This window comes from Dermochelys coriacea, chromosome 26, assembly GCF_009764565.3.
Source record: "Dermochelys coriacea isolate rDerCor1 chromosome 26, rDerCor1.pri.v4, whole genome shotgun sequence".
NCBI lineage: Eukaryota > Metazoa > Chordata > Testudines > Dermochelyidae > Dermochelys > Dermochelys coriacea.
This window is the reverse complement of record NC_050093.1, coordinates 6691649-6713241: the sequence shown is the minus strand read 5'-3', so window position 1 is coordinate 6713241 and position 21593 is coordinate 6691649. Positions and strand designations below refer to the sequence as shown.

At 45.4% G+C, this 21593-nt stretch overlaps 1 protein-coding gene across 10 annotated transcripts in view; it reads left to right on the top strand.

Moving 5' to 3' along the window:
* The window catches only part of LOXL2 (lysyl oxidase like 2), a 103089-nt gene that overhangs the window by 69883 nt on the left and 11613 nt on the right, over nucleotides 1–21593 (top strand). For all 10 annotated transcript variants that reach the window (XR_005290362.2, XM_038385095.2, XM_038385088.2 and 7 more), the window contains 3 exons: nucleotides 4128–4311; nucleotides 11439–11590; nucleotides 15670–15837. Coding sequence is in view for 9 of the 10 variants with exons in the window: in XM_038385095.2 (XP_038241023.1) it covers nucleotides 4128–4311; nucleotides 11439–11590; nucleotides 15670–15837 (504 nt within the window). In the remaining variant the exon portion in view is untranslated. The remainder of the gene's footprint in view (nucleotides 1–4127; nucleotides 4312–11438; nucleotides 11591–15669; nucleotides 15838–21593) is intronic.

The following is a 21593-nucleotide window of genomic DNA, read 5'->3' as shown; positions in this document are numbered from 1 at the left end:
GCAGAGCTCTCTTTACAGTGAGCGTTGCAGCACGTAGATTGGGTTGGGCATCCATCCTCCAACCTCCCTGCTGTTCTCACTCAGGATGCTTGGCTCAAGATGTTGTGGGGTTCGTTTAGTGCCGAAATTGGCAGGGCAACAAGCAAGTAGGAAGAAAATACATATGTCACAGCTTTTTTTTGAGTTTGTCTGTTGAAGCCCATTGAACAGTTGCCTGGTTGCTGCTGGGCTTGCTGGTTTACAGTTACTTAGACTCTTCTGGTTAGTCTCTCACTGTAGATATTGTAGATAATCCAACAACTTGGCTATTTGGTATCTTCTACTGACAAATACCGTTGAATGACAGTAGATCCTAGCACAAGTGCTTGTTTGGATTTTAAGGGGATTTAGTGCTGGGGAAACGTGTCAGCTTGGCCTAGTCAATAGATCACTAAAATGGGTGTCAGGAGACATGGATTCAATTCCCATCTCTGCCACTGACTTACTGTAACCTTTGGCAGGTTACTTCCTCTCTCTGTGCTTCTGTTCCCCTCCCACCCTTCATCCATCTTGTCTGTTTAGCTCATGAGGTCTATAAAGATGGGAATGTCTCTTACTATGTGTCTGTTCAGGGCCTGCAACGCTAAGGCCTTGATCTCGGTTGGGCCATGGACTCTTCACATGCCTAGAGTTATTCACGTGTGTGGTCAAGTGTTTACAGGATCTGGGCCTCAGAGGTGAAAGGCTGTGTAAACCATGACTATTCTTCTGAGGCTTTCAAATCGCCAATTAATTCTTTAAGCATTCTTGTAGGCTCTGGATGTCCTTCAACTGGGCCCGGCTGTATGCATCTCTGGTTTTAAACCCTATAGGTTCTTTGGTCTCAGGCCTCGCTCAAATCACTGTTCACTTATTTATGGCTGGCTCTCCAAAGCAATAGCTCATCCTCCACCTGCAATGCCAGCCACTTCTCTCCCTACTTGGAAAGTAATGGGCAGAGCTGGAAAAAGTTTTAATCCTCCCAGTGCTGAGTTTAAAACTAACATTTTAAATCTATCCTGGTCTGGATTTGAACCAGCAACCCAGCCGTAAAAGACTCATCATCCCATTCCCAGTCTCCTGACTGATTCTGCCTCCTGCATCGCGAGCTCGTAGGATGGATTGAAAAATGGGCTGTCATTTTCATGGAAGTGTCATCCCTTTTTTTTAATCAAAATTTGAAATTTTGATGAAAAATGTTTGTTGGAATTTTAAAAAAACCAAAATATTACCACCAGTTCTACAGCAGGTCAAAAAACTAACCAAGGTACTTTCTGTGCCCTCTATTACTCTAGTATCTGAGCGCCTCATAATCTTTAATATATTCAGCGTCACAAACACCCAACTTGGTTTTCATTTAAACTTCAGTGAAAAGTGTCATCAGAACTGTGAAAATGGTTCTGGCAGGGTGCCGTCACCACAGTATCTGTGCACCTCAAACATTAACAGTTCTTTTCAGAACTCTCCTGTGAGTAGGGAAGAATTATTAATAATTCTCATTTTGCAGATGGGGAAACTGAGGCACAGAGCTGAACTGGCTTACCCAATGTCACACAGGGAGTTTGTGACAGAGCCAGGAATGATAGCCAGATCTCCTGACTCCCAGTCTAATGCCTTAACCACAAGACCATTCTTCTCTTTCCTTGGCATTTAACTGTATATGGTAATTCTTCAGTAATATAAGTTCTATGTAATCATGGCTATGGTGTGATGTCTGTATGCTGACATGCAGTTACAGTTTCAAAGCCAAAGGTATTTCACTGACGTTGTGCTGTCTTGCGCAGCTTTAACTGGCTTTTATTCCCCCCCCTCCTCCTGCCCCCGTTCAGGATTGCAGACATGTCTTTTGCACTGCATGCTATAATTATACTGGGTGTTACCTTCTGTTGAGTTAAATACTTCTTTGCCCTTAAACCTCAGCAACATAACTGGTTACTGAGATGCTCACCAGACAGTGGTAGAATACCTCTTGGGCTACTGTATGGAACCGATGGTCTATTTTCATAAGATTGCAGGGACTTGAAGCAAATGTATTCTTGGGGAATTGTGATATTTTTTCCTTCCGTAAATGTGAGGCAGGTGCGCTACTGTGGGTTTCTATATTATCATATACTTTAAAATACAGCTCTTCAACTGGGGAATCTCAAAGTACTTTGGAGACCTAATCAATCGACCCTTGCAACATCCCTGTGAAGTACTGTAGGTAGAATTTTATAACCTTTTTCTGAAAATGAGATTCTTGTGTTAATTGTAGTCTGTTTGTTTTAAACAAGCAGCATTTATTAAAGAAACAATTACATCTACAGACAAACAGGCTTCTACTTAGCTTGAGCTCCAGCTCTGTCTCACCTGATTTCCAGGGATCCCACTCTGTCTGAAACAGCAGAGACTTCTAGTGACTGAATAACATATGGCAAGTGAACATATAATTACACCTATCTCAAAAGCCACCTTCAGCCTTCTTGTGTGTGATTTAAAAGAAAAAATCATTCTTTTTGGTCGAGATCCTCGGGCAAAACTCCCATCAGTCTCAGTGCGGGCAAGATCAGGGCTCATAAGGATTGAAGGATAGACCCAGCCCAGTTCTAAGGTATAATCAGCTGGGATCAGTGTTCTGGGACAGCATGTTACCATGCAACTTGTGAAAAGGCTGCATTTATTCCACGTTAATAGTTACTTAATCTGTAGCTTTCTGGAAGGGACAATTTCCTCAACCTTATGGGAAAGCATGGACACAGTGTACTTGGATGATGCAATGGTATTTGATTTGTTTAACATATTTTTTACAGCTCTTATGAAAGCTGATGTTCACGCTGGGATTTGGGGCCCCAGGTTCTTATCCAAATAGGATCACTGGACCAAATCCTCCACTGGTGTAAATTGCTGAAGCTTCATTGACTTCAGTGAAGCTGCACTAGTTCATTGTCTCTTAGTACTGAGCATATTTGAGGAATGTGTTTTTCATTTCACTCTGACTCTCCTTGTGTCTGTCTGCAGCACGCAGGCCAAATTCTGCCTTGACTGGCACAGGATGGGCTGCTCCCGGTGCACCCACTGCCACAGGAATCCTGGCTACCAGGCCAGGAATCCACAGGCAGGCCCATTCACTGTCTGACTGAGATTCTTTGCCGTCCTTCTGGGGAAGGCAGTCATGCTTCCAGGACTGTCCTGGAGCCTCCAGGACAAAGCTGAATCTTCAGTTAAAGATGATGTCATGTGATGAAACTTCCAGGAATACGTCCAAATCAAAATTGGCAACCCTACTTCTGGGCAACTGCAACGTGCTCGTGCACACGCTGCTGTGGGTAACCAGCATGCTAGCCGGCTGGGGGAATAGACACTGGTCCCAAGCCTCTGACTTCACTCTCTTGGGGATGTGATGTGAGGGCTGATCTGTCAGCCACCCCAGGTCTGTTCCTGTATGCTATCCTGTCTCCCAACTGTTTGTGCCTAGGGTGGTTTGTGGACATGCCCTCTTTGCTCCCAAACCCATGCACCAGAACAGCAGAGAATAAGATTCTAGCACATCTTCTACCCTACTGTATTCCCCATCCCTTTGCATGAACTAGGACTATGGAAGGGGAGACGCACACGTGTGCATCGTAAACCTTAGCCATTTCTTGGAACCAGCCCTTTCCTGAGGCATGAAAATATACATTTAAGGGGACTTCTCTCCTCCCTTTCTCTCCCACCATCTCCCTCTTGGAGTAAGTGTAACCACACAGGGTCTCCTTAAGCCTGGCCGTCCTGAACAGCTGCCTGCTACAGACTGTCTATCTTTTTTAGAGGAACTGTAGTGGGACTCTAGAGAGAAGTCCTGTTGCAGCGGTTCTGTTATTAGGGGGTCATTCGGCTAGTGCTGTGTATTTTCAGAAGTGACCAGTGATTGCATGTGGCTCAGCTTTTGTGTATGTTGTATGAAAATCAGGTCCCGTTAAGGTTCTCATGTTGGTCACTTCTGGAAATCTGGGCCCGTGCAGTCAAGTTTATTAGCAAGTTGGTAAACAGCATGGCTATAACAAGGCCAAAAGTTTGAATTATAAATAAATACTACTTGTGCCAGTTGCTTTCATAAAGAGTGACGTTGCACTTGGGTTTTTGTATTACAGCAGCCGTTGGTCAGGCTGAAAGGCGGGGCCAAGATTGGAGAAGGCAGAGTGGAAGTGCTGAAGAATGGGGGATGGGGAACTATTTGCGACGATCAATGGAACCTGATTTCAGCGAGTGTGGTCTGCCGAGAGCTGGGTTTCGGGAGTGCCCAGGAGGCTATAACAGGCGCAAGGCTTGGGCAAGGTAATGATGAAAACGTAATGGACAGTCAGCTTTGACCGCCTTCAGAGAACTCCCAAGGGATGTGAAATTAGATGAACAGGAAAGAGAAATTCAGCTAAGTCTTTTGAACTTCAGTAATGTTATGGACCAGATCCTGAGACCCACAATTCCCACTGAAATCATTAGTATGGGGTCGTTGGAAGTCACTGAGTTGCAGAAAGAGCTGGTCAGAAACTGGAATTTTCATTCTGCAGGACATAATAAAAAAAAAAAAAATTAAAAATTCCTTCTGAACCAGAACAAAAAGCTGAAATTTCCCACAGAATGAAAATTCATTTTAAAAAAAAAAAAAGAGAGAGAGAGATTTGGTCAAATAATTGTATTTTGATAAGGTAGAAACATTTCCTTTTGACTTTTTGAATTTTAATATAATATATACATATTTGTCATATATCTACATATGTCAAATTATTTAATACCATATAAATTATATATGTTATATAGTATGTATTATAGTTAAGATTTTAATATAATATAATAGCCAAAAGGAAATTTTCTTATTGAAATGAAATGAGAAAAATCAGAATCTATACATTCCCGTAAAATGTTTTGATTTGACCAAACTGACTTTTGGATGGAAAACCATTCCATTACAAACTTTGCTACCGGTGCTTGTTCCAAGTGCTCAGCAGTCAAGCTGGTTGAATTGGGGAGCGGAATCGCAACTTTTCCCACGTCGTTATTTCAGTGGTAGCTGACATTTTGACTTTTAAAAGTCGTGTTTCAGAAATGTCATTCAGAGTGTCTTTGGATTTGGCCAAGTGTATGGAACAAAATGATTGGCGACAGACCTTTTGTTGGCTTCGTAGATTCATAAATATTTAGAGATCTGCACAAACATCAAATCCACCCTTACTAGCACAAGTTTGTTCTCTGAGGCCCTAGCCACACCACTTTTGAAATAATAGTGGCTACAACTGTGTTCAAACATGGAGGCCTTCTTTTCTTGCCTTCTCTATCTCCTTTCCTTATCTGTTTCCTACTAACTTTAAAAAGACATAGGCATGGGAAGCAATTGAAGTTTGATAAGGCTTGTGTGCGGGAGAAGTCAGGAGTGATGTATCTTTATATCCGGTTGTGTGAGAAATAAGCCAAATTGCTCTCTATGGCCATGGCTATTTTCGTAGATTTAAAGGCCAGAAGGAACCACTATGATCAACTCATCTGACCTCCTGCATCACGCACGCCAGGGGATATGTCTCCATAACTTCCTGCACTGGAGGAAAATTATTCTTCCCTGCTATTTAAGTGAGACTATTGAGCCCAATAACTTGTGGTTGAACTAGATAGAGCTCATCATTTAGAAAGAGACCCAGTCTTCATTTAACGACTTCTAGTGAGGATGGATGTACCCATTCCCTTGGACAGCTGTTGCAGCTGTTACTTACTCTGGTTGTTAAGAGTTAAAGAATGAAAAATAGCTTTCAGAAACTCGCTAGGATAAATATCCTGGTGCCATTCACTACTAGAGCTTGGCTCCAGCTGCAAAATATGGGTCTGGATCCTAGTTTCAAACACCTTAAAACTCAGATCTGGAGTCTTGGTTCAGCCTGTTGTACCCAGATATGCCAAACCAGCAAAAAAAAAAAAGGGGGGGGGGCAGAAATTGGGCTTGTTTTTGGCTTAATTTGCTTGTGAGTTGCTTGTTGGCTATTTTTTGGCTTGTTGCTTGTTTGGCTTGTAGCTTCTTGCATGTTGTATGTAGCTTGTTGCTCCTTTTTTTTTTTTTTTTTTTGGTCGGCTCCCAGCAAGGGTGGGCAAGCAGGGGCAAGGGGGGGGGAAGAGAGAGAGTCAGTCGTGCACAGTGGGTCCACCACAGTTCCAGATTGCACACTGGGGGATCTGGTCACATAGAGTGTTAGGGTTCTTAGGGATTGACTTGTTTTGGCCTTGTTTTGAAATGGGGTTAGCTTGATTTTTGGCTTATTGTGGAAGTCAGGGTGCTTATTTACCATGTGAAAATTGGCAACTCTATAGGAGCTATTTGTACAGTCTGGAACCAGATCTGGGTTTGGATTTCCTGCCTGTGGGGATGATTGAGATCCCAGGCGTTAGTTACCTCAAAATCCAGAGAAGTATCTCCCAGGCCTGCCTCTATAGTCCTTAGTCTTTGCTCTCATATGGCTAGCGTCAAATCTAAAGAAAACTCCCAGCAAACAAAAGTCCATGCTGTAAAACCAAATGAATAATTGAAACTCCTCCAGACGTTTGGTTTGGTGAAGGAAATGGAAAATTAATTACACGTATGAGAAATAGCCAGAAAGTGAAAAGCTTTAAATGTGCCCTTACTGAACAAATTGCCAAGGAGCTGGGTGATAGGACACAGAGTGTTGCTGATGTGTATTTGACTGTGGGTAAAAGGAAGCATTATCTTCATGCATAAAATGTAGCATAGTAGGAGAGAATGTCCTACTCTGTCATACTACACGCCCAGAACCTGGAAACTTTTAGCAGTGGCTGTTCATTCCCAGTGAAATTCTTTCTTTTTATTTTAAACATTGAGTCCCCAGGCTCAATTTACTTTGGCCAAAATTTCTCTCTAGGATCAATAAATCTTGAAAAGTCTCCTCTCCAGAAAGTCATCTCTGCTTATTGCAGTAGAATAAGAGACTGATGTGACTGCATTTCATATAGTGTAACGGGGGATAGCTCTTAATCCCATATGCCGTACAGAGGTGTGACTCCAGCATGGGGAAACGACCCCGAGCTAGCTTAGGTCTAGCTAACTTGAGTAACAACAGCAGTGAAGCCACAGCAGCATGGGCTGTACAGACCCATCTGGAATCCTGGCTCTTTGCTTGGGCGACTGGCCCGTGCGGCAATTGGTATTCCAGCTAGCTAGATCAAAGCTCGCTCAGGTACGTCTACACATGCTGCACTCACACCTCTGATTGCAGTGTAAACATGCCCTGTGACATACGGGAGGTCAGACTAGATGATCTGGTGGTCCCTTCTGGCCTTAAACTCGATGAATTCTCAACCTCACTAAACGAGCCAAACGTAGCCCCATTGTACAGATGGGGAACTGGGAGACCGATTAAATGACTCTCCCAGGGTGTCTGTTGAAGAGCTGGGAATAGAGCCCCGATCTCCTGAGTCCCACGCCAGTGCCTTTAATTACATGTCCATCAAACCCTTCTAACTCTGAGTGCTCCCCATCCCCGAAAGCCTAGGAGAAAACATGTATTTATAGTACCCAGAAAGTATTGTATATAGTAGAATGGTATATGGCAGTCCAATCCTGTACCTCTTGCTCACACAAGTAGTTCCATCAAACTTAATGGGACTGCTTGCATGAATCACATTTATAGGATCACCTCCTATGCAGCTATACAAAGTCACTCCTTTACCCAGAAGAAATGTAGCCCTATTTTTCCATTTTATCAGCAACTTTCAGCACAGACTGTCCTGCAACACGGAAACGTTCCAGTGCAAGGGGGTTGGTCTTTGACATGCAGAGTCAGCAGAGAGACCTAACAGAGAAGGACAAAATTTGCAGGGGTGGGGTGAATCAAAGAGCTAGGTCCCTGCTCCTTTTCCCCGTCTCTTTTCTCTCTCTCTGATTGTTTTTCCTGTATTTTTTTTTTTTTTTTTAAGATTTTCTATGGGGATGGAAACTTAGGACCCAATCCATCCGGCAACCATGGATCTAAACCATCCAGGTTCCCTGATGTGTGAGAGAGGGCCAAATTATTGCGTCCATGTCAAACCCATCTGGAATCCCACCCTCTCCAGAGGTTGAGCACAAGAAGGATTTTAATATGAGAGAGAAACCAGAATAGGCAGAGACGTTCTCTTTGGCTTCCATTGTTAGTCTCCTTTGTGTGTAAAGCCTTCCATTGGCTTCTGCAGAAGCCGGGGCCAGACTATTGTCTTCTGTGAGAGCTGTAGGCAGGCTAGGAACGTAGGGTCATAGAATTTTAAGAGCTCAAGATAGAAATGCCTTTTGGATTATCTTGTCTGTATGGTGGTCTAGCTGACATAACATTAAGTGCATTCCCTTCCCTGGACCTCATACTAACTACACCCTGTGGGAAGGGGTTCGGAAGTGCAGCACGCACAAACGTTGTCCTTATACCATCTGACGTATATGAAACGTCTCATTCCAATAAAAATATTACAAGAAGGGGGAGGGAAGGCTTGCAATTTCCATTATAATTAGGACCTTACTGGAGAGCTCTGTTTTCTCTGTGTTCCGCTCAGTGCACGTGTTAATTCCAGAGTCCCACCTGGAGGCATTGCAACATGCACCAAAAAAGGGTTTTTCTGTTGGACAAAATGCGCGCGTGCGCACACACACACACACCCCCCCGCATCTTCCAATCTACAGTGTTGGTCAAATGCTTCAGAAACCTTGGGGACATGGGAGTTGGCTTGAGTGGAGAGCAATGCATGGTGGGTAAAATTCAGTCAAATGGGGGATCCTACTGAGAGCTGTGTAAAATATTTGCATTAAGCCTCTCCAGTCCAAAACTCTCCAGAGACTCCAGAATGGGTGTGATTGTTGGCAAGATCAAACTGTACCTTCTTCTTGAGCTATTTGACAGAGGGCAGAACACTTGTGTCAATTTCACCTGCAGATGTAGATTACAAGGATTTTTAATGAGATAAAGAAGTAAAAACCGGCACAAACACATTTCCCCCTTTACCTCCATCGTTGATTTCCTTTTAAAAAAAATATAATCCTCTGCCCTCTTGAAAAGGCAAAATACAGAGTTATGAGCATCAGGAAAGAGAACTATCTAGATATCAAGTCAGGTGATTTAATTGGTCCTTTCCATCTTTTGTCCCTGTGATTGCTCTGAGGAGAAGAGAGGAGCAGCGAATAGAAAAATGCTTCTGGATTCTGCTGCTCAACCCCTTTTTACTGGTCTCTGTCGTGACTCAGCAGAAGTCTGAACAGATGGCAAGTCCTCCAGATGGATTGGTGAACCACAGAGATTTATGCACATCTGAGCCAAAGGTGTTCCCACCTCTACTTTCTGGCTAGCAGTTAAATTTAGTAGAAGGATGGGGGTAGGAGCTTTCCAAGAAAGAGTCCCCACCGCTGTTGGTAAACTAGTTACCCACCTCTGCATTCCTTAGTCAGCCCTTTCCTATGAGGGTCAGGTTAAAAGGAACAGCTATGGAGATGGGTAATCTTATTCTTTAATGAGGTCCAAACAAGGATGGTCTTGTGGTTAAGGCTTTGGGCCTGTGACTCGGGAGATCTGTAGTTCCCAGCTTCCTGCCACAGACTCCCTGGGTGACCTTGGGCAAGTCCTTTAATTGCTCGGTTTCTCAATTCTCCAGCTGTAAGATGAGGATGATGATAATGCCTTTGTCTGGTCCTTGAAGATTACAAATTTTTCAGGGCAGGGACTTTTTCTTACTGGTTATATGCGGAGCTTAATGGGGCCCTGATTTGAGTTGGGTCCTTTGGGTACTACTGTAATAAAACCAGCAATGGGGAGTAAAAAATCAGCTGTGGCGATCGACAGTGCCGACACAAGCATTGCCGTTCTCCCCCTGGTTTGCCCACTTGCTATTATATGCTCACAGGACATCTTCAGTTTTTCCAAGGTCATGGTTACAAGTGGACCAGCCTGGTGCCTATTGCTGTGTGCTATAAGTATATTTAAAAAAAAGTGATGACTTGGAGTGTTTGCCATTTCCGACATTGGCTGCTCTTAACATCCACCTCAAAGGATAAGGGCTGACTAAAGAGGTGGGGGAAGGTAACTTGTGCTTAGTAACAGTGGTTGGACTCCTTCCTCTTTTTTGGAAACCTCGCCCGTGAGTAATGCCTTCCCCCACCAGCGCCCTCCAGCTAAAGCTGACTGCTAGCCAGCAAAGAGCATCTGGAACACCTCTGGGTCAGATGTGCATAGCCGTCTGTGGGCTACACTGAAATGATTCATCTGTAGAACATGCCACCTGCCAGTTGTTTGGCTTCTGCTGAGTTGAGAGAGAGGATGACTCCATAGCAAAGTTCAGAATATTTTTCTTTTCTCTCTCTCCTCATAGACAATCACAGGAATTAGAGATCTGTCAGAGACCAAGTTGAGACCTAATATGTGGGGCAGATTATCCCACATCATCTTCTGCAGGGTTCTGACACCTGTTGGCGGTGACTATCAGACAGGGGATACTGAACTGCATGAATCTCAAGTCTGATCCAGTATGACACGTCCTAGGAAATGGAAAAGACCTACTAGATTATCTGATGCCTTCCACCAAGAGCAGGGGAAAGCCTCTATCCCTGACCAGCTATTGAACCCAGGTCCTGGATATGAGAGTAACCAAAATGTAACCACTAGGGAGTATTGTGTGTTCATGCTTTTCTGCTGTCTCTTGCTCAAGAATGAGGTGGCATTACTTGGTGCAAGATGCAGCTCTGTGCAGTCATTTGTCATACTAGGAACCACACTGTTTCAAGTGTCATTGGATCAACTATTGATTCCCTGTAGGTATTTTAGTATTCTCTGCAGGTCAACTAGAAGAAAAATTTGAACATACGCCTATCCTCCGGCCTAGACAATTCAGTGGCTCCTGCTATAGAAATGCCTAGAGAGAGAGTTCAAATGATAACAATTGAAGATCACCCTCTTACAATCCTCGTTCATGTCGGTGCTCTTGGAATCTTGGACTGCACACCTGTATTTGAGATTACTTGTTTGGCTGGGTTTTTATAAGGATCTGCATACTTTGTTTTCTTGCCCTGGCACATGTATATATGTCCCCATTTAAAATGTCAGAGCTTGATCGACTGCAGGTTCCTGTCCGATAAAACCAGCCAAAAAACTGGGTCATTTTTAAAATTTTCTCCAGCTGAAGTGTGTAAATTACAGATGAGTGGAAACTTGGCTTTTCCTTTATTTCTGGCACATTTGAAAATCTTAGACTACTGGAAATAATTTCTTAACATTTAAAAACAAGCAGCAAGATGACATTAGCAGAAATCAACTGAAGTCCTTTCGGGCTGGTGTGTTGAACGCTGGATTCCATTGTTGATCATCTGCAATAATATAAACTTTTGCTGATTTCTGCTTCCCTCTCCTTGGGCGGCTGGCAGGGAAATGACCACCCTGTATTTCTTTCTCTTAAAGGAATGGGTCCCATTCACCTAAATGAAATAGACTGTACAGGGTTTGAAAAATCCATCACAGACTGCAAGTTCAACACAGAGTCACTCAGTTGTAACCATGAAGAAGATGCTGCTGTAAGGTGCAACGTTCCAGCCATGGGTTTCCAGAATCAGGTGAGAAGTCAAATTATGTGGATGTAACAAGAATACAATGTGGGGTGTGTGTCTCTGTCTTTCCCCCACCCCCTCCTTATATGGCCTTCTTGACTATAGGACCCGAGTACCTATTATGATCTCAAATTGTTTGTGGGAATAGTCACCTGAAGGAAGTGATGGAAGCCCCATCAGTTGAGACATAAAACTAGGCCAGACCAAAAAAAAAAACTATATGAAATGCACAGTTGGGCATAACCCTGTATTGACAGTGATAGGGACACAGGATAACGCTTTCAAAAGTGCCTAAGTCCCATTTTCAATAGTGACTTGGGGCCAGATTTTAAAGGTATTAGGCACCTAACGATGCATCTAGGTGCAAAGTAGCCTATCCAGCTTTGCAACAGATGTAAGTCAAGCATAGCTAAAATAATGATTGCTTAAATATTAGCCCCATTACCCTTGACTTCTGCTAGCACAACACACATGACCCTCAGTTTAAGCTGTTGATGGGAAAGGATTTTTTAAAGACTCTAACCTGGGGTACCCACTGTCATTTAGTCTAGTGGTTTGTGGAGGCGGGATAGATCTTCAATGCTCCAATCAGCGTCCACAGGATGTAATCCACCTTTTACGTCCCACTATCTTTGTACAAGGCCTGCGTCCTAAAACAATGTTCTTGTAAAACTAGGTTGGAGGCTAGGAGAGGAAATATAGAATAAGTTTTGCTGAGAAATGCTAACACATGGCATGGTTGTCTTAAAGGAAAACAAAAAGCGTCCTATGACTTTAATGAGCTGCTGTGTGTCAGAGATTACGCAGTTTAAGATTGAAGCCGTGGCCTCAAGATATTTGTATTTAACATTTCTGAAAGACAAAATACTGGAACTACTTGTTACTTTGGAGCTGCAATCAAACAGCTTTCGGAAGAGGAACCAAATGGTTTTCCTGGGGCTGTGTTTTTCCAGTCCCGAAAAATATTCTGGGGAAATAACTGGTTCTGGCAATTGTGCTTTCCAAAGAAAACCCTGTACCGGACGTGCGGTGTCTCAAAGAAGCCTTGTGTGTCTCATTCTCGCCTTGCACCTGCTGCTTCGTGTCGGCGTCAAATGAGCCAAGGGTGAAATTAATCTCTCAGCAATTGGCCCAGCGCAAAGTTTGGGGACCACTTAAGTCCCACTTTAACCTTCAAAATAGGGCGTAAGTGGTGCCTGTGTTGGCTCTCTGCATAGTGGGGCATCTCACCCCCACCGCCCCGCCCAATGTGAGCCACTGAGATTTTTCTCAAGAAAGATGAAAAGGGAGCTAGAGCAGCGAACAGTCGCACTGATTTCACAGGGCAGACATCCAGGGTTGAGGTTTTGCATCTGAGTCGGCCTTGTGCTTTCTACCTTTAAGCTCCATCAAGATATGAGGATGTTCCATACTGAAAGGAAGGATGGTTGATTGGCTAAGGTACTTGATTAGGGTTGCATTCTCAGCTCTAATACAAATGTCCTGGGTGACCCTGCACAGGTCACCTAGGGTCAGATTTTTAAAGCAGCCTCTAATTTTGTGTCTCTCTCTGGGTTTTTTTGATTGCCCAGCTTTATACACGTGGGGCCTGATTTCACTTGATGGAAGCTGCTGGTGCTCGGTACCACTAAAAATCAGAGACTGTGTCTAAAGCTGAGCAGCCAAAGACTGAGGGACATAGATACTATTTCCAATACATAGGCATCCATACCATCTCCCTCTCTTCGTTTCCCCGTCTATAAAAGGAGGATAAGAACACACCTCTCCCTCGGGGGAGGCACTCAGATACCATGGTGATGGGAAACACAGAAATGCCTCAGGCAAAAACCACCAGTTGCATTTACAATCAAAGGGCTGTTGCACCTGGTGGTGGTCCCCTTCCTTCTCCCCGCACAAGTCTGCACAGCAGTGACACTGTTGTGTGGGTTTGTCCTGGGACCCCCAACTCTCATTAGAAGTTAAGATATGTTTGGGACTAGGTTACTTCTGCTTACTAATCCAGTGTGATGTGGATTATTTTCCTGTTCTACAAAACAAAAAGCCAAGACTGGGAGGGCATGAATAGGGCCTTGGTCCATCTGGAAGTAGCATGTGGGCTCCTGCAGAGGTTCATGCTAACCACTGGTACTGTGCCACAGCCCTTCAGACACTGACTTGGGATCTCTCTTGCCAGTAAGAACAAAGATTGTGTCAGAATCATTTGGCTAAACTCTTGTTCCATGAATTTTGACATCTGTATTATGTTAGACCAGAGAGCAAAATGTTTTGAGCAGCAGAACAATAATTCCCCAAATGCTGTGCTTCGTAATTTCTGCTGGGCTGCCCCTTGGTGATATTAAAGTCCTTCGCTTAATGCCATTAAGTATTCCCTGTGAGTGAAACTCATCCCTGGGCAGAGAGTCTGCACAAAGCCCATGCCGTACTCAAGCCCTATCCTGAAGATTTCATCAGCATAGAAGTGGTGCATAGGTTTTGGGCATGTCCTTTATTTCTTATTTGTATGATAGCAGTGCCTATTATATTGTGCTAGCCACGAGAGAATCGCATAGGAAGAGACTGTTTCTGCCCTGAAGAGCTTACCGTCTAAATGGACGAGAGAATGGGTGGGAATGGAAACACATAATAATAATAATAATAAGGTCATGGAAAGATGTGCGAAGATTTGCCAAGCTGAGTTTATTAATGGTTCTATATTGATAAGTTAGAGGGCCTGCTAGGGTTTAGAAGACAGGGAAGGGTCTGGTGTTCTGCATTGTATTATCAGCAGTGCCTCTGACTTGCAGTGTGACCTTGGCCAGTCGCTTCCGTTCTCCATGCCTCAGTTTCTCCATCTCTAAAAAGGGGATAATGAGACTGCCTTCCACCTTTTTGGAAAGGGCTTTGAGATCCAGGCCTGCAAAGTGCTCTAAAAGTGCAAGGAGCTGTCTTATTTATTATTATTTTGTGACCTCTCTGCTCAGTGCTTAATAAATGTTGTTTAATTCCAGCATGTCCTGCAGTTTGTGTAGGCCTCTGCTTAGCATGATGAGACATGATTTATTATTTCCATTATAGCAGTGCCTAAAGTCCCCAGGCTTAGTCCCCATTGTGCTAGGTGCTGTACAAACACATAGTGAGAGACAGGCCCTGCCAAGAGGCGCTTACTATCCAATCTAATAACACAAGACAGTAGTAACTGTTAACATGAGTTTGAAAGGGATAGAAAGCTTCCTGTTTCAGGGCTTAAACTGACCTTAGAGAAATCTTTCCCTGGGGAGCCTTTTTTGACAGTTTCAGAGTAGCAGCTGTGTTAGTCTGTATTCGCAAAAAGAGAAGGAGCACTTGTGGCACCTTAGAGACGAACAAATTTATTTGAGCATAAGCTTTCGTGAGCTGCAGCTCACTTCATCGGATGCATTCGGTGGAAAATACAGTGGGGAGACTTGTATACACACACAGAGAACATGAAACAATGGGCGTTATCATACACACTGTAAGGAGAGTGATCACTTAAGATGAGCTATTACGAGCGGGGGGCGGGGGGGAGGAGCAAAACCTTTTGTGGTGATAATCAAGGTGGGCCTGTTACCCTAAAAGTGTCTACTGCCCGGTGTCTTGCACCTGCTTCAGTCGGTAGCAGCCACTGTCAGAGACCGGATACTGGACTAGATGGGTCTGATCCGAACGGGTAAAGCCTATGTCCCTAAGGGCTGGAGAAGGACATATTATCATCCCCACTTTACAGCTGTAGAACTGTATTGACTTGCCCAAGGTCACTCGTGGAGTCAGTGGCAGAACCAGGAGTTGAACCTGATCTCCTGAGTCCCAGTCCAGTGCCTTAACCCTAAGACCACAGCGAGACTAGAAGGATCTGAACTTTCCCTCGCCAGCTGCTGTAGCTTCATTGCAAACAATTCCACGGGCCACCAGCTGGGATGGTCTTTTTATAAATCACTCACTCAGATGAGAGCGGAGAATGTGTTTTGCTGCCCACATCTGCGAGCCTGTGTCTGTTCAGATGTGGAACTAGGTCAGTTGGGAAATTCCTGGCAGACGCTTTCAGAGAGCTGAGGAGACGATTTCTCTCTTTCTTTGGTAATCTGCAGCTGCGTCTGAGCGGTGGCCGTAACCCCTACGAGGGCCGGGTCGAAGTCCTCATGCAGCGCAATGGCACTCTGAAGTGGGGGACTGTCTGCAGCCAGAACTGGAGCACCGTGGAAGCCATGGTGGTGTGTCGCCAGCTAGGCCTCGGCTTCGCCAGCCACGCCTTTCAGGTACGTCTCCTCTCTATGGCGCGCGCTCTGGGCATAGAGGAGCGAGGGGACCTTTTGCCCCTAGCCCTGTGTTTATCCACAGAGCAGGTACCACACAGGCAGCATCTGGGCACACTGCCCTACCAGCGTACCTCAACCCTGGGCTAGCAGGAGCACCCGTGAGGAGCGTGACAGTTCAGGCTGCAGGGCCCAATCTATCCTTGGCCTCCCTGCTGAGCCTGCCAGCAGTGATGGTGGTGCAGGTGATGGGGGGAAGGGGGTATCCACCAGGTTGTGGGGAGCCTCACTGTTTCACACGGAACCCCCGAGCGTCAATCACATGGTAATGGTTTTGCTCACAAGTGCAGAGATTCCCTGGAGCCATCCAGCCCCTTCGCTCCCAGCAGTTTGTCCCATGGGCCTGCCACGTAGGTCCTTCAGCCAGCGAGACAGGACTGTATTTTCAGCAGCACTAAGGCTTCTGCGGGGTGCAGTGGTTGGGAGCAGCCCAAGGGAGTTTCTTTAAATCCCAAGGGCAACTCTTTGATCTCGATGACCCCTTTACTCTGGGCTGACACCAGTTATGCTCTGCAAGTAGGTTGCTGCTTCTCTCTCTGCCGCTGTCCAAAATGAATGCCCAAGCTCCTTGAATGCCCCCTGCAGGAATGCACTGCCCACAGCCTCCATCCCACAGTGAATCCAGAATGATCTGATCTAGCCTGGGGTGCAGCATGCACTACAAAGTACATCATGGCTGATAGGTACAGGACAGGGCTGCCACCACAGTGGGCACCAGAGCAGCCATATCACTTGCCCTAGGGCAGAAATGGCAGGGCTGCCAAGGAAAATAAACCTTCGGGAAACTTACATCTCAGGGCTGCAGTTCCTCAGCCCTTTTCTGCTGGTTTCTGTGGCACATCTGGGGCAATGTTTTGACAACTTCCATGCTAAGGGACCCCCCACAGCACTTTGACTGATGTATCCTATCTATAGGATTGTTTTCTCTGCCCCGCACTTCTAGGCTAGAATGTGGCAGCAGCTTAGCAGGACACTGGAACGTTGCAGAACAGCTTAGGACAGGGAGCAGAGAGTTACCCGATCCAGACGAAATGGCAGTAGGAGACTAGGGAGGCAGAATGCAATCCCTATAAAGGAAGCCAGCCAGGCCGGACAGCTAGTGATTGGGGCAGCAATGGAGGCCTGTCCCAAGAGAGACCCTCGTCCAGAGCTGAGGCAAACATGTCAAGCTTTTCCGGGAAGGGGACTGTCTCGCTGTGGGTGCGCCGTGCCTAGCACAATCTTGCTTCACCCTAATAAAACAGTACAAAATAATGCCAGCTGCATTCCTGGGCTTGTTTAATGTGGGTAAAGAGCGAGGCCTTCAAATGACTAATAGCTCCTGAATCCTGCCGGGGATTGGGTAGCTTGCTCTGAAGATAGGTGAGACTCAAGGCAAAACCTGAGTGCAGCTCTGTGGTAGGTGAGTTATTGTCTCTGTGTAATAAACGACTCCATCTGGGATCTCCACGGAGAATGTTAAATATTAGGCCCAGTGAACATGGCAGACTCTAGACAGCATTATCGTAGAGCAACTAACAGGGCCAGAGATGGAGCATATAGGTTCTTGGAAGACCATTGAGATTAAACAGCTGTCATCTAAGCACGAGGCCCAGACTACCCACTTTCCGGCAGAGAGGGTTCCAGGACCCCTGGCAATCGAAACATTGTAATTCCTATACAAAAGCTTTTGAGGGAGCCGGCCAAAGCTGCACAATGCTCCTATGTTAATGTAGCCAGAGACCCTCCAAAGAAGCTTCTTCCCCACCAGGCCCCAGCCTCCCCTTACCTGGCAGCAGTTCTACTGGACCAGGAGGCCTTCCTGCACTCTCTTAGGATCCAGTTCCTCCTTCAGGGGCTTGCCCATGCAGCCACTTCTTCCCCAGTGTCTTCAGGAATCCACTTGATAGGCCGACTTACCCTCTCCCATCCCATTTCTCCAGCCAGCTGGCCTGGCCCTTTGTGCTCTGAGGGGAAGGCTGAGTTGCTGTTCCCCTCCTTTGGTATGTTGAGGCTGCCCAGGTGGTTCCACCAGCACAACTTTGGGGTGAGTGGCTTAGTGGAGATGCCACTAACGTCGTGGCCTTTGAGCTTTTCTAGTTCGTCATGCCCTAAACTAGTGATCTGTAGGCTGCCTCCAGGCAATGATTTCCCGCCACTGTAGGCCTTCAGGTTGATGGTGATCCTCCCTCCACCCTGTCCTAGCACTGGTCAGAAGGGCCTAATTCTTCAGGAATTGGGGTTGGGTGGGTAGTGCTGTCATTTCTCTCACGCAGGGCTTTGAATTCACAGCTAGTTTAGCAATCCACCTTCACAAGCTGCTGCTTTGGTTCTTTCAGTTTATTTTCTTGTGCAGCTGCCAAGCTAGCGCACAAGAGCCCAGGGCAGCTGCATCCATCGAACACTGCCCTTCCCAGTCGCCCGGCTCCATTGACGCGGCACCAACAGGCCGTCTTGAAATGAGATATTTTCCTTTAGCAGGGCCCGTGGGTATTTAGAATAGAAAAGACCCTTATGTGGGACCAGGGTGCATTATACACATGAACATAAAGCAACACTGTGGGGAACAGGGGTTAGCTATGTGCGCACAGGGCATTGCTAACAGGGTTAATGAGACAGTGTGTTGCAACAGCAGCCATGGTACAGACCATTCCTTCTCTACCTGAAATGCATTTCCAGCTTTGACATTTTCACATAGATCAGCATAAGGTGATTGCAACTGCAACCAATGTCAGGTTCTTAGCCAGGAGGAAGAAGTCTTGGGACAACTAGACAGGGCAATGGACAGTGGGGAATAATCCTGCATTGGTCCACCAGGGAAACTGTCTATATTTACAATTAATTTGGAGTTCATGTGGATACAATTAATCCACTATACTCAGTTCCCCCTTTAGCTGCAGATCGCCAAGCATACCCAAAACGGAATTACAGTAGCAAGATCAGGGCCCCACAGTGCTGTACATACCCCTAGTAAGAGACAATCCCCAGCCCTGAAGAGCTTAGTTTTAATAGGAAAGACAGGTAAAAGCAGGGGAAGAGGGAATGTTATCTGCATTTTACAGGTGGGGAACTAAGACAGAGAGAGATTGTCCAAGATCAAACAAGAAGTTGATGGCAAAGCCAGAAACTGAATCTAGATCTTTTGAGATCCAGATGAGGGCTATAGGTGTTAGACCATCCTGCCTCTTAAACCACTCGGTCTCCTAACGGCCCTGTGAGCTTGTTAAATATAACGATACCGGTTTTAGATAAGCTGAGCACAGAAGGGCTAAGTGGCTTGCCCGTAGTTACACGGAGGCAGAGCTGGGAAGAGGTGGAGGGCTGAGATCTTTGGAGCTGTTCAGGGGATTTAATAACGCATCTTCCATTAATTTTAAATCTTGTGAACTGCTTTGAAAATCTCAGCTCAGGACTCCTGGGTCCTAGACTCTAGCTCTAACGAGTAGAGATGCTCCCGTCCTTGTCTAGCTCTCAGCAGACAGTACTTCACAATTTCTGAGTACAGCATGCTACCCTTTCAGACTATGCCACTGAACCATTTGCTACCCTTGGGGAGTTGAGGACTTGGCCCTAAAATGATGTCAGAGGCCTTTAACGCGTTTGTTTCCGATAGGAAAACTTTTGCTTCTAAACTTTCCTTCTTGTTTGTTATCTTCTGGGCTTTCCTATTTTCTGGCTGACACCATCTCTGCCTCGCACTAGGCCAGTCCGGCTGTTAATTCTCTTTCTCTGGTGTTAGTCATGCAACAGCATTCTGGTCTCCTGCTGGAGCATCCTGCTGGCCCTCCCTGATGCACAAATGTTGCAAGGCAGACATGGTTTATTTGCCAGGCGCCTATCCTAACGTAGCAGTGTATCTGCCCATCCCAACAGACCGAGAGGATGAATTCATAAACTGGCTGGGTGGAGATGTGGATGTAGAGTTGGACTACAGCAAAGTGGAATTTAAACATATCCAAAAACAAGGAGAGATGTTTTTAACCATGTTTAACTGTGACCCATGCTCAGCACAAAGGACGCTCATGATTCCTGGGTTCTGCTCCCAGCTCTGGGAGGGAAGTATCGTTTCCTGCCTTAGAGCAGGGGACTGAGAGTCAGATCACCTGATTTCTATTCTCTGCAACTCATTGTGTGGCAAGTCATTTAACCTCAGTTAAATTGTGCCTCCATTTCCCTGTCTATATAGTGCAGATAATACCTCGCAGGCAGTTGTGAAGATGAACTAGTTAAAAGTCTATACAATGCTTTTTGTAGATCCAAAGGGCTTAGTATTATCATAAGACAGACATCTGATTGTCTCGGATGCCCCCGTGGCTTCAGTACAGCCACAAAAGGCAGGATGTGCCATTTTCTAAAATATCTATTAGCAACAATTCCAGCTCATTTTATATAGACTGCTACAATTTTGCTCTATTTAAATTGCATGGCTTGAAGCCCAAGGGAGTTAGTTAAGGATGGTGTGGTACAACACCCATGTCATGAGGGCTGACTGCATACTTATGTTTACAAATATATACACTTGCTACAGAGTTCAGTTGATTTAAGACGGTACAAAATCCCAGCAGCAAGTCAAACAATGAAATCATGTACCCTTGTCAGGGCAACTTGCTGATAACCTGTTAATGAAGATCCCAATCTCTGACCGGGTTAAAAAGCCCAAGCAGGCCTCCTAATATAGGAATCAACGTGATAATACATTTACAGATAAAGCTGTGGCACCAGAATGTGTCTGAATATTGTTATATATATTTTGCTACTATTTCCTCCTTTTTAAAATGGGCGGAGAGGGGGACTTTTTTTTTTTAAAGTTTTCCTCCTGCTAAATGGTCACAAATTCTCCTTTCACTCCATATACAGTAACTTGTGTTTTTGTTGCTTCCTGCCTCCCTGCACAGCAGCGGCTGGTCACACACTCTGGGGAGCCTGGTACCGGTATGAAAAAGGGATTCCCATCCAGCTCATTAAAGTTGAAGTGGCTCCTGGCTAATTTAATGTGGAGAAAGGCTGATGAATTGCAAAACTCATCTTGTGCAAATGTTAGCCCAGCTCCAGGAGATCTCTGCATGCCAGGTGGTCCATGACTGAGGTTAGCACAGAAGCCAGGCCTTCCCACATGGTAGCCCAGAACATTAACCACTTACACTTTGCTCCCAAGGGTAGTGGTATCTCCTTCGTCTTTGAAGGCTGGGTCTAGGGTTTTCAAACGTGACTGATGATTCTGGCCGCCCAACATGTGAGCTCTTAGAGGGGCAGGCGGGGGGCTGAGTTTTTACACAGTGCTGAGCACCCACCCTCTGAAAATCAAGGCCTCTTTAAGGTGGTTCAAGTTTGGCAGCCAAAATCACTGGTCCCTTTTGGAAATCGTGACCCAGGATTCAAACCTGGGTCTCCCCTATGGTGCTGTAAATCATTAATAACTGGCTTACCTGGTTTCTGAAGTGAATAAATGTGCCCCAAAGTGATAGATGTGAGAGCTCTGTCTCCCTTCAGAATAAGCATTTCCTAGCTTGATGGCCTCTAAATGATTTGCTTTGAGGGGAGCACTACCTCTCCAGGAATATGAAAAGGGCTCGTTCCAAATACAGATGCAAATGTTCATGCATTCACAAAAAACCCTGATGCTGTCTCCTGTGCCATAGTTTGCCTCGTACACACTTGCCCCTCATTCCAGTGGGAGTTATGGGATTTGGATGGATCTAACTTGCATATTAAAGTACACC